General features: G+C 40.9%; 1 protein-coding gene across 1 annotated transcript; it reads left to right on the top strand.

Annotated features, from left to right (window-relative positions):
• The first annotated feature begins 10320 nt into the window (after window positions 1-10320).
• Window positions 10321-12263, top strand: LOC133712556 (GDSL esterase/lipase At4g16230-like). Its single transcript, XM_062138658.1, has 5 exons — window positions 10321-10731; window positions 10814-10947; window positions 11043-11288; window positions 11466-11724; window positions 11807-12263. Exons 1-5 carry the CDS (start codon window positions 10497-10499, stop codon window positions 12034-12036), a joined length of 1104 nt encoding a protein of 367 aa, XP_061994642.1. The 5' UTR covers window positions 10321-10496; the 3' UTR covers window positions 12037-12263.
• Window positions 12264-13705: the final 1442 nt, after the last annotated feature.

Below are 13705 nucleotides of genomic sequence, written 5' to 3'. Positions count from 1 at the left end.
GTTAGCCATCCCAAACCCTAAAACCCACACCAGTTAGCACAAACACAGATCTAGCCTATTCTTACATCAGTCACAGCCAAGAACATCAAGGGCAATTTACCCAGAAAATGCCAAAACAAGAACAAGCACACTCCACCCAGATTCGACCATCTAGCACATCCCTAGACACCAACTCTCTGCCAACCACAATAAACCACCCCCCCCCCCCCCAAATCTCACCTCACACCTCAGAACACGGAAAAGCACAGAAAAACTCCCAAAATCCACAACACCAAAACCCAGAAAATAGCAGATTCAATAAAACAGGGACAGAAATCAAGAAACCAACCTTAGTGACGAAAGCTCCGGAGTAGTGGTGAGCGAGAGCCTTCAGGGGGGAAAATCTTCGTTTTTCCGGAAACGATACCTCCAAACTCTGGCAGCGTCTCCCTTCGGTATCACACGAGCAAGGCACGAAGACGACGACTACGTTTGAAGCTTTTGCCAAAGTGTCAAATCTCGCTGAGTTTCCCCCCCTTTTATGTCAACATCAGCGCGTTCTCAGCCGTCCGCTAAAAACGACATCACGCACCGGCCGTACACGTGTCGCGATCTTCCACTTACTCTCCGGATTAACCGAGGCGTCGCCTCGGTTACAGAATCCATGATTACCATCATTAATGGCGAGAAGACGGCTAGGCTTAGGAGACAGACCTCCGCACGCTAACCCTCTACGGGCTGGACACGTGTTAACCACCACCAGACGAAGCGTCTGGTGGAAGTAACCACTTGCGATTCCGAAGTCTCCGCTGAGCGGAACCCCGCCAGCGGAACTTCTCCCTTGTCATCTTCCAAGGGGCGAAGTCTCCGCTGAGCGGAACCCCGCCAGCGGAACTTCTCCCTTGTCATCTTCCAAGGGGCGAAGTCTCCGCTGAGCGGAACCCCGCCAGCGGAACTTCTCCCTTGTCATCTTCCATGTGACAAAGTCTCCGCTGAGCGAAACCCCGCCAGCGGAACTTCTCCCTTGCATTTTCCATGTGACGAAGTCTCCGCTGAGCGAAACCCCGCCAGCGGAACTTCTCCCTTGTCATTTTCCAAGTGACGAAGTCTCCGCTGAGCGAAACCCCGCCAGCGGAACTTCTCCCTTGTCATTTTCCAAGTGACGAAGTCTCCGCTGAGCGAAACCCCGCCAACGGAACTTCTCCCTTGCATTTTCCAAATGACGAAGTCTCCGCTGAGCGAAACCCCGCCAGCGGAACTTCTCCCTTGTCAGTTTCCAAGTGACGAAGTCTCCGCTGAGCGAAACCCCGCCAGCGGAACTTCTCCCTTGGCATCTTGCAAGCGGGGCATCTTTCGCTACACACCTCTAGCGGAGCCCCTTATCATCTTGCAGGCAGCGTACTTTGTTCAGCGCAGTATCGCTCAATAAAATACCGCCAGGCACGTCTATTGGACGCTGCTTCCTGCTCCAATCAGCGGGGGGACTTCCGCCAGCGGCGGATCCCGAGGCCACGCCTCACTCTGACAACGACCGTCACGCTGCGTTACCGTCAGACGGTCCCTACGGGACACGGGGACTTGTGTCAACAGTCTACGACGGCCTTGATCAGGCACGTTGACCCCCGTCACTTGGGTGCTAAAGATTGGGCTCGCTACCCAACACCCTCTGCTCCGCGCAGCTCCCCCTCAACAAACAATTTACAGACCATCCGGAGGTCTATCTTAGCCGGGGAGTGGGGGACTCCCTGGGGGGCCTAGCAGAGGCCCACCCGAAAGGGTATAAAGCGTTTCCTCAGTAAAATCCATGGTTGACAACGCACTGACGCTAATTATGCTCTTGCAAGCCTAGCGGAAGAAAACGCTTCGAACCGCCGAACAACTCCCCAACCAAGATTGCCCTCCTTGACTGGGGAATTGGGGGACTTGTACATACATGTACATTTGCAAGCATAATTAGCTATAATGGCCAAGCTCATTCGACCGCCAAAGGTACTAATTCCAACCAAAGGAATGACATGCAAACACACCGCCAGGCGGGCTACAACCTCGGCGGCGGATCACCCCCAGATCACCGCTAACGCGCCGCCACGCGCCGCGCCAAGATAGCATCAGAAGCTCCCAGAGCTGGGGACTGAAGCACATCAGTCCCACATCGAAAACAAAGAGAAGATCAACCTCTTCCTCACCTATAAAAGTTCTCTCCTCTCTCCTCATTAATTACGCATTCAATACTTACCTACTGTTACTTTGTCAACATAAATACATTGACTAACTTAGGCATCGGAGAGTTGAAGACCGCCCAATGCGGTCTCCCTCTGACGCCCTTTGTATTTTACTTGACAGGTAGCGGAGGCTTTGAGAACGTCACAAGTATCGATCCGCCCTCCGGATCAGCGTTAACAAAGGTTCAGCTACCGCCGAACTTTTAGACATTAACAGCTCGATTGACACCGAAACATACCTTCTCCACAGGGAGACTTCCTGGTGGTAATGTGCAGAACCTTGGTAGGCATCCTCACTGGTCCCTTCACCCTAAGCCTCTTGTCCTTGGCACCGTGAACGAAATCAGTACAAACTATCAAACAAAACAGATATCAGAACAACAGGAAATTGAGGTTGAAAATTGAAACCCTAGAAAATTGAGGATTTCGAATTCAGCAAAGAATGAATGGGGATCTGGCCTCGTCGTTGTTGAAGGAAAGGTACCTAAAGTCATTGTGTGGGTTGGTATGATTAGCCAATGGAGAATGTTGTACAGAAATGGTAGCAGAGATAAAATTCTGGGGAAATCAAAGAAATTTAGATTTCCAATCTCAAAACCCAGACAAACCTACTATGCTACCTCATAACAAAATTGATTTGAGAGTTCGATTCAGATCTACAGTCGCCAGAACTCAATTTCAAACTCTCACGAGACCAACCACCGCCTACAAAGCTACAACCATTGCCAAATCGAATCCAACACTACCGCCGAAGCCAATCGAAGCCACAAGCAACCAAATAAAGCAACAATCACCACCGCCAATAGATCTGAAGAACCCTACAGCAATGGGAAGGGAATAACCCTGAAGCGATGGGATGGGAAGGGAAGCGATTTGAAGAACCCTTGAAGCAGAGTTGGCTCTAATCTTAGCATTGTCGAAGAGTGATGGTTGCGGTCGGGGTCGGGGTTTGTCTAAGAGTGATGGTCGTGGTCGTGGTCGGGGTCGCGGTTTGTAGAGGAATGATTTTGTTGAATACAAGTTGTCGAGAGAAAGGCCAAGGAAGAAAGTTGTCGACGATAGAGAGAAAGGCCAAGGAAGAAAGTTGTCGACGATAGAGAGAAAGGCTAGCTGTGTCGAAAAGAGTTTTAATTTTTTGCCCAAGTGTAGAGGGCAACCCCTTGTTTAGGGCACGGGCACGGGCACATTAGTTAATGGACAAGCCCCCATACAATCATGTTGTCCAAATGTTCAAATTTTGAATTTTGGGTTTGCGCTTTGGGGGACATATTTCTAATTTCTCTCTTGCTAATTGACTTAATTCATACCACAGTTTTAGACTTATCCGTTGTACCAACCAATATATGTTCTAACTTTCTTGATATCAGATGAAGCTAAAGCTTAGGGTTTGGGGTGAAAACTGGCACCACTAAATGGTGGGAAGATTGGCGCTCAAAGTTTTTCACAATCAGACCACGTTTTTATATATAAACGTCTTCTAAAGCAATACATAATTTCAGTATGAAAAACACCCGTTGGTTGAATTCATATTAGAAGACGGAAATTTTAAAACCGTCGTCTCAATAATGAGAAATTATTCACACCACGGAAAACAGTGTTACGTCGTCTGAAAGGTGTCGTGTGAAGCCTTTTGTGTAGTAGTGACCTATCCTTGTCCACCTCGCTTTGTGCTCACTGATGAAGGCACTGTTACTTCTGAAACTACTCAAGCATACAAGCAGTGGAAGAAAATTGACAAAGCTTTAGTTGGACTTTTGATGGCTACACTTGATGATGACATTATGGAGATTATTGTTGGTTGCTCTTCATCTCTTGAAGCATGGCATGGCTTGCATTACAAGAAAGATTTTCTACTGTGTCAAGAGCTAATATCATTCAGCTCAAAACTGATCTACAGACCATTAAAAAGGGCTCTGACTCAATTGATAAGTATCTACTTCGTATCAAGCATGCTAGAGATCAATTGTCATCTGTTGGTGTCTCTATAGCCGATGAGGACACTATTGTTGTTACATTGAATGGTTTACCTGATGAGTACTCCATGATAAAGACTGTAATCCGAGTTAGAGATAGCTCTATTTCTCTTAAGGACTTCAGAGCTCAACTTTTAGCAGCTGAAAGAGATATTGAGGCTCAGTTTATTCCACAGGGTTCTATGACTGCTATGGCTACACGAGGTTACAAATCTAATGATGACAGAAACAAGAGCTATGTCAACAATTATCACACTGATAAAGGTAAAGGTGTTTGGAATGGTAACAATGGCAGGCAGTCTACTTGGACTAACACCAAACAATCTTCTCAAGGTGACACACAAGCTGGTGGAACTTTTAGACCTTACAATGGAGTTGAATGCCAAGTTTGCAATAAAAGAGGTCACACTGCAAATAATTGTTATCAAAATCTTGAGTGTAGCTACTGCCACAAGAAGGGACACATTGCCAGCAAGTGTTTTCAAAATCCCGAATCACCTGAATTTAGAGGCAACAATCAAGAGTACAGAAACAATGTTGGAGGCTCCCCTGAATGTCAAATTTGTAGTAAGAAGGGCTATACTGCTGTGAATTGCTTCTACAGATCTGACATTCCAGCTAATCATCCATCTCAATCAGTTATAGTGAGCCAAATCTGTGGTCTCAAGGGGCATGCTACATTAGATTGTCATCATTGAAGCAATTATGCTTATCAAGGTGCTGAGCCTCCTTCTACATTGACAGCAATGTCTGCTCAATCTTTTGGAGCTAGTTCATCTGGGACACTTCACAATGAAGTTTGGATTGGTGACACTGGTGCCACACATCATATGACCTCTGACCTCAGAAACCTCACTATTGCTCATCCTTATGAGTCCAATAACTCAATTACTATTGGCAATGGTGCAGGTTTGACAGTCAAACATATTGGCTCTACTTCCATTACACCTGCTGCACATTCATTAAGCTTAACAATGTTCTTCATGTGCCTAGCTTAGCTGTGAATATGCTTTCATTCAATAAATTGTGCAAAGATAATCATTGTTACATAACTATGGATGATATTGATATTTGTGTTCAGGACAAAGCATCAAAGGCTCTATTATACAAGGGAAAGAGTAATGGTGAAGGCTTGTTTTTGTTCAAAACTCCAAGCATCATTCCAAGTGTTCGGCATACTCGCACTGCTTTTGTTGGTTCTGCCATCAAGTCTTCTCTTTGGCATCAGAGACTTGGTCATCCTACTTCAGATATTGCTTCTAAGATGTTGTCTTTATCTCAAATCAAGTATAATAATGATGTTAGCCATCACATTTGCTCAGCTTGTCTTAGTGGCAAAATGCATAGACTACCTTTTCATGAGTCTAGTTCTAAGTCTGTAACTCCATTTCATAAAGTTCACTCAGATGTTTGGGGTCCAGCTCCATGTCTATCTCTTGAAGGTTTTAAGTACTATGTTACCTTCATTGATGACTGTACAAGGTTTGTATGGATTTATCCACTTGTGAATAAATCAGATGTGTTTTCTACATTTGTTTAAGTTCTACAGTTTTGTTCACACTCAGTTCCATATGGCTATACAATCTTTCCAAACTGATGGTGGTGGAGAATTTAATAGTAAATCATTCAAGGATTTCTTAGATAGTAAGGGTATTCTTCATCTCATTACTTGTCCACACACTCCTCAGCAAAATGGTGTTGCTAAGAGAAAGAATAGACATATTGTAGAGACCTGCATCACTCTTATGGCTACAGCTTCCTTACCCAAGCAATTTTGGTTTCATGATGTCTCTCATGCCTGTTATCTCATCAACAGGATGCCTTGTAAATCTCTCAATATGCAGTCTCCATACTTTGCTCTATTTGGTTGTGTCCCTGATCTCAGTTTTCTCAAGGTTTTTGGATCAGCCTGTTATCCATATCTCAGACCTTATTCACAAGATAAGCTTGATCCTAGAACTACTAGATGTGTTTTCTTGGGATATGCTCTTGGTTATAAAGGTGTGTTTTGCTTTAGTATAGAGAAAAACAAACTTTGGATGTGTAGGCATGTTGTTCATGATGAATCCTTGTTCCCATTTTCTTCATTACCTTATGTGTCTTCTCCTACTACTCATGTTCCTTCTTCAAGGTCTTGGTCTACTGCTGCTCTTGTCTGTTCCCCTTCTCCTCCTATGTTGCCTATTTTCACTCCAGACCAGTTACAGGTGGTCCTTCCTTTTGCTCACACTTCTCAGCCTTCCACAGTTTTACCTGCCTTGTCTGATGGGGGCGATGTGACTGGTACTGGTAATTCTTCTGCTTCTTCTGCAGACACTAATGTTGAGTCTAGTAGTTATAATGAGGTTTCTAGTGATGAGAATGAGAATGAGATGTTTTATATTGAAAGCTCAAATGGTGAGACTGTTCCAAATGTTGGTTTACCCCAAGAATTACAATTTGTTGAGGATCACTCTCAAGCATACAATAATCATACTATGCTTACAAGGGCCAAGAATGGTATTGTGAAGAAGAAATCCTTCCAAGACTTCTGTGCATTTTCTTGTATTGTCCAACAAGGTTTGCTCGATGAGTTGGCATTTTTCAGTGGCTTCACTTCTATTCTAGATGTTCATGATCCTTTTGAGCCTCAGTCATTCAAAGCTGCAGTTGGTAAATCTGAATGGGATATTGCCATGAATGAAGAGATTGATGCTCTTCTGAAACAAGGCACATGGGAACTCGTTCCTCTTCCAAAAGATAAGAATATTGTGGGAAGTAAATGGATTTACAAAGTCAAGAAGAATCCTGATGGGACTGTATCAAGATATAAAGCCAGACTTGTGGCTCAAGGTTTTAGCCAAGAGAAGGGATTAGATTATAATGGAAACCTTCAGTCCAGTTGTAAGACACAGTACTGTGAGATTAGTTATTGCTCTTGCAGCTATGAACAAGTGGGATTTGAGACAATTAGATGTCAAAAATGCATTTCTACATGGTGATCTCAGAGAAGAAGTATACATGCAACAACCACTTGGATTTACTGATGCTACACATCTTGAGTATGTTTGTCGACTTAAGAAGTCACTTTATGGATTAAAGCAGGCACCTAGAGCTTGGAATGAAAAATTCACTACTTTCCTACCAGCTCTAGGTTTTCATTTCTCTCACTCTGATCCTAGTCTATTTATCAAGAGCAGTGAAAAAGGTGTTGTTGCACTCCTCTTGTATGTGGATGATATTGTTGTCACAGGTTCAGACACTGAAGGGATTAATACTGTAATAGCTGAGTTAAGTGAAGTGTTTGACATGAAAGATTTGGGATCACTTTCTTATTTCCTTGGCATTAATATGCAGTACAAGAAGAATGGCATATTTTTTATCACAAGAGAAATATGTTAAAGATTTGATTCTCAAGGCAGGATTGGAGTCTTGCAGAGAGTGTAACTCACCTTGCCTACCTCATATTCAGCTACTTAAGTGTGAAGGAACTCCCTTATCTAATCCTACACTTTACAGGAGTTTAGTTGGTGCTTTGCAATATCTCACATTCACCAGACCTGATATTACATATGCTATCAACACTGTGTGCCAATTTATGTCTGCTCCAACTGATCGATGTGCATTATGCTTCTGTGAAGAGAATACTTAGATATCTTCAAGGAACTGTGACCAAATGACTGTTTTATAAATATGGAAACTCTGCACCCTATATCAATGCTTTTTGTGATGCAGATTAGGCTGGTGAGATTAACCATAGAAGATCAACCACTGGATTCATTGTATATCTTGGTCATTGTCCTATATCCTGGCAGTCAAAGAAACAAGGATCTGTGTCAAGAAGCTCAACAGAGGCAGAATATAAAGCATTGGCAAACACTGTTGCAGAAATTTCCTGGATTCGACATGTCTTGTGTGATCTTCAAGTAAGAGTTCATGCTCCTCCTTTGTTAAAATGTGACAATCTATCTGCTTTAGCCTTGTGCTCAAACCCTGTCTTACATTCAAGAATAAAGCATCTCGACAATGATTTTCACTTTGTGAGAGAAAGAGTTCAAAGGCAGGATCTTCTCCTTCAGTATGTCCCTACTGAACATCAAACTGCTGATGTGTTTACCAAAGGCTTGCATAGTCCTATCTTTCGAGAACATTATGCCAATCTCAGTGTTGTTTCCCTCACTGAGATTGAGGGGAGGTGTTAACCTGAAGAAGATCAACGAGATGCCAGCATGGAAGAGTCAAGCTGGCCAATTACATGTCGTCCAGCTGTCGCGCATGTACTAGTCACCCTATGATGCGGAAAGTTCCAAATATGTGGAAAGTTCCAGATATTTTGCATATTTTCAGTTGTAATAATTGTTAGGGATTGTCCTAACTATAGATAGCTATGTCTGTAATAACTTGCGGATGAGATTCAATTCGTAAAACCTAGAGTGAATTATGTTTCAGGTTTTCTCTCATTTCTCTTACTCTCTTAAAAGCTTGACTTTGCTCTCAAGGTGTTGACCATGGCTGATATGCTATTAGAAGCATCGATGACGGCAATAGACACCAATTCATTGAGTTATACAAGGTTGTATAGGCTCTAAGACCATTTGTTATAGTAAAACTACCATACACATATCCAACATGACAATATTCCTCCCTTACTTCCTAATCAATACATGGCACTGCACTATTTTGATTTAGGTTTATTATGTCTCTCTTTCTTACACACTAAAATAACACGAATGAAAACTTAATCGGAAAAAATCTTCAAATGGTACCTAAATTATGCTCCAATGCACATTTTGGTATCTAACTTTTTAAAACTACTCTCGTATTATCTGGACTATTGCTCTGTTAGCCAACTTAGTACTTCCGTTTTTTAAATAGGGGTAAAACTGTCAGATAAATTTTTATTAACATATATATTATTTGTTTCTTTTTTTTTTTTTGCACAAAATAAATATGTTATTTGTGACTTTGAGTCAATATAATATTCACACGTATTATTTTCTTTTTTATTAGATTTTGTTAATTTTTTTGGCTTTTTTTGTCATTAATTTTCTTTAATTATGTACCAAAAATAAAAGTTGGAAAAAAATATTTTTTGCCAGCTCGAAGAACCTAGATTTCAACCATGTACTTGAAAACTGAATACAATTTTTCGAGTGGTGGGTTTTATTTTATTTTTATTCTTTCATATTTTGGTTTCTTTTAATTAATTTAAGAATTTTATTTATCTAGTTTTCAAATTTAGTGAAATAACTGTTTTGCCCCTGCCTTTATTACCAAAAAAGTGTGCCACATAAGCAATTTCACAGTAAAGTAGATGGAGGTACTAAAATAGCTAACAGAGCAATAGTTCAGATACTACGAGGGTAGTATAGGTACCACAATGTGCATTGAACCTTCAAGTACTATTTAAGGATTTTTCTCGAAAATTTACTGTGAAGGTAAACGACAATGATTGGAGTTTCAGAATGTCAAAAAAGTGTGACCAATAATGAAACAAATGGACTGATAACTTGTTACGGTTAATTAAAATCAGAAATTGAAGTATTTCATCAATATTCTCAAAAAAAAAAAAAAAATCCATACATAAACGACAAAACATAGCTCGAAGTTAGTTTATTGGTTGGGACAACCTCATCATAAATATGAAGTACTATAACAAGAAACTGAAAGACCTTAAAGAAGGTAATGACCCACTAGATGTTGTCAAGCTTACAGTTACAGATGCACAGCTGCAAACTCCATAATCAAACGGATCTGTATTCTGTAAATGCATACAGATTGGCCTCTCTGCCTCCACTTCATGACAAGGATGAAATTAATGGTAACCTGCAATTGTGCAACTTCAACAACAGATGTAGCTTAAGCTTTAGGGTAACAAAAAACCTCAATACCACTGCAGAATCTGAATTACTGTATTAAATTTCACATGGAATATCACCTTTTTAGTATTTTACTAGTCTGACTTTGAAACTTTCTTACAGTTACACTCTCGGACTCCACGGTGGGTTAGCAACTTGAATCTACTTCTTTTTTCACTTGGAAACTCCCACAACAGCTCTGCGCAAACGGGGTTAGTTGCTACGTTTGCACTGCATTCAATTCAATGCTGTTGCTAACTTCTAACTCTTACCATTTTAGGCCTATGATTGAATGTCGATATTGACAAGCAGAGGTTGCTCTACACTGGTCCAGTTTAACTGTTTTTCATGCTCTTAATAATGTGTTTCGCTGAAGTAATTGTAAATATATCTACATAAAGAGGGCTGTTGCTCCTTTCAAGCTTCATCGGAAGTATAGTATTGGTTTTGAGAAATTTGAGATACCCTTTTGCAAGATCTTTATAATGGGTGGCATATTTATAGATGGAAAATTCATTCTTAGCATAATTTTTGCACTGTGGAGAATGTGTTTGGCAAAAGAAACTCCTGCTAATTTTGTGTTTGGGGATTCTCTGGTTGAAGTGGGGAACAACAACTACATTCCCTCACTCTCCAAGGCTGATTATCCTCCCAATGGAATCGATTTCGGAAAGCCTACCGGGCGATACACAAATGCAAGAACCGTCATTGACATTATAGGCAAGTATAAGTTCTGGCCCTACATTCAGTTCATCCTTTGTCTCTAGTCCTTGATCATTTTTTGACACATTCTAATCGACAGGTCAGAGTGCTCTGGGTTTGAAGGAGTTCACTCCTCCTTACTTAGCTCCCACAACAGCTGGACCAGTAATTCTGAGGGGTGTCAACTATGCTTCAGGTGGAGGTGGAATTCTTAATGAAACAGGAAAAATATATGTAAGGGTTCTTCTGCTTTTCACTCGCTTTCGTTTGATCATATTAAATGTATACATTGAGCTAATGAAATATAAATCATATGTAACTTTTGGTAGGTTGGTAGAATAAACATGGATGCACAGATAGATAATTTTGCAAATACCAGACAAGACATTATCTCAAGCATTGGTCTTCCTGCAGCAGTAGAGCTACTTAGAAGAGCTCTCTTCTCAGTAACAATCGGCTCAAACGATTTCCTCAGTAACTACTTGGTGCCAGTTATAACTGAGGTTAAGAGGAAGTTGATACCACCGGAAACTTTTGTTGGCATTTTGATTGCAAGATTCAGACTACAACTTACAGTAAACATTTTGCTTTGTTATAACTCAGATATATCGCTTCCCCATATATTGGATGTTGAATTTGGTCCTGGGATTTTAGGAACATTTACTGTTATGATGAGAAATACAGAGTCATTGATACTGTACTATGGTTGTTTATCATTAGTTTTATTAACATAGATTTGTTATGAAATGCAGAGACTGTACAATTTGGGTGCAAGGAAGATGGTTGTGATAAATTTAGGACCTATTGGGTGTATACCCTTTGAGAGGGAAGTAAATCTGGTAGCTGATCCAGATAAGTGTGCTGAATTTCCAAATCAATTAGCACGGTCATTCAATGCCAAGCTAAGGACCCTTGTCACCGAGCTAAACAAGAATCTTCCCGGGGCCAAATTTGTGTATGGAAATGTTCATAGTATTGTGGAAGACATCATTGAGAACTACATATCATATGGTGAGACTTGGTGCTGTGAGTTTTCGATCACTGTTAATTTTCTCAAAGATAATGAGACTGATTAGTATTGTTTCATTAACAGGTTTCGAGAATACAAACTCTGCATGCTGCAGTGTAGTAGGGCGCTACGGGGGTCTAATCTCATGTGGTCCTCAGCCCTCAATGGTTTGCGAGGACCGGTCGAAGTATGTGTTTTGGGATCCTTACCATCCTTCTGATGCTTCTAATATGATCATAGCAAGGCGTCTCTTGTATGGGAACTCCAGTGATATTTCACCCATGAATATTGTGCAACTCCTCCAAGCTTCTTGATCTGCACTCAGATGGAGGTTTTTGGTTCATAAAACATAGAACGTTGTTTATAGAGTAGTTGATCGCCAGTATAGTTGCACCTGAAGAGAATTGAAAGTACTCAAATTAGTGAGAGTAAGGAATGCCCGAAAAGGGTCTATCTATGGTTTGATTGTTTGTTGTAACCTCTGTTTGGGCTTCTTCTTCTTCTTCTTCTTTTTTTTTTTTTTTTGACAAGTCTGTTTGAACTTTACATGTACCAAATTTTAACCCAAAATATAGAGTAATATACCGTATAAGAGCATCTTTAGCAGACTCTCTGCTATTTTAGAGAGCATGTTTAGCTTTTTAGATATTTTAGCAGCTGTACCAGACTCTTAAAATTTGATACACCTAAAATAAGCGTTAAATAAATCCTTGCAATTCCATTGGTTATCGATGGTAGTATAGGAAAGAGAGTGTCTCCCGTAGAGGATTGTGGCTCAACAATTGCAAAACAGACTCAACAATTGCAAAACACTTCTCCAACAGAAGGATGGGGAGTCCCCCAACTCAGCTTCCCAAAAGGAGCAGTTGGGATAATACTTTGCCTTGTACAGTCTTGCAATTAAAGAGTGAGGATTGGACAACAATCTACAATCTACATCCTTGTTTGCCAAGCATAGCAAGATTGTATGCATAAATGTTTTTGAACCCCATTCCACCTTCTTGCTTTGTGAGGCACAGTTTCTCCCAACTCCTCCAATGTATCTTTCTCATGTTATCCGTGTCTCCCCAAAAGAATGATGCACAAAGTTGATGAATATCATCACAAAGAGCCTTTGGCAATAAGTAACAGTTCATTGCATACAATGGCATAGTTTGAGCCACTGCTTTAATAAGAATTTCTTTACCAGCTGCACTCAAGATCTTTGCCTTCCAACTGACCAATTTTTTTGTCAATTTTTCCTTGATATAAGCAAAGATAGCTGACTTGGATCTCCCAACCCGCATAGGTAATCCCAGATCTTGTCATGCTCCTTGACACATTGAACACCAAGAATAGAAGCTAATTCTTGTTGCCTGTCATCCTTGACATTATTACTACAGATAACACTGCTTTTCTGAAAGTTCACCTTTTGTCCTGAGGCTTTTCATACGTATCAAGAATAAATTTGTATTGTACACATTCCTCATTTGTTGCAGACCCAAATAGGATACTGTCATCTGCAAAGAAAAGATAATGCAAAGTGGGTGCTTGGGGACACATAGTAAGCCCCTGAATGGTGTGTTGATTCACAGCTTGGGAGATTAGGGCTGACAACCCCTCACTACACAGTATGAATAGATAAGGTGATAAAGGATCACCTTGTCTGATGCCTCTCGTAGGGGTAATTACAGAAGAAGGCTCACCCTGAATGAGAATAGAATATGTCACAGATGTCACACATTTCATGATAATTTGAATCCATTGATCAGCAAAACCCAACTTTGTCAGAATGGAAAATATGAAGGACCAGTCAAGTCTGTCATAAGCTTTAGAAATATCAAGCTTCAATGAGAAAAAACTTGCATCCTAATGTTTCAACTTATGCATGAAGTGTGCAGCCTCATTTGCTACTAAAGTATTATCAGATATCAATCTACCTGGAACATAGGCACTTTGCAATGGGGACACAATTTCAGGAAGCCATATTTTGAGTATGTTTGC

Source organism: Rosa rugosa, chromosome 5, assembly GCF_958449725.1.
Source record: "Rosa rugosa chromosome 5, drRosRugo1.1, whole genome shotgun sequence".
NCBI classification, from domain to species: Eukaryota; Viridiplantae; Streptophyta; class Magnoliopsida; order Rosales; family Rosaceae; genus Rosa; species Rosa rugosa.
This window is presented reverse-complemented; position numbering and strand designations above follow the sequence as displayed.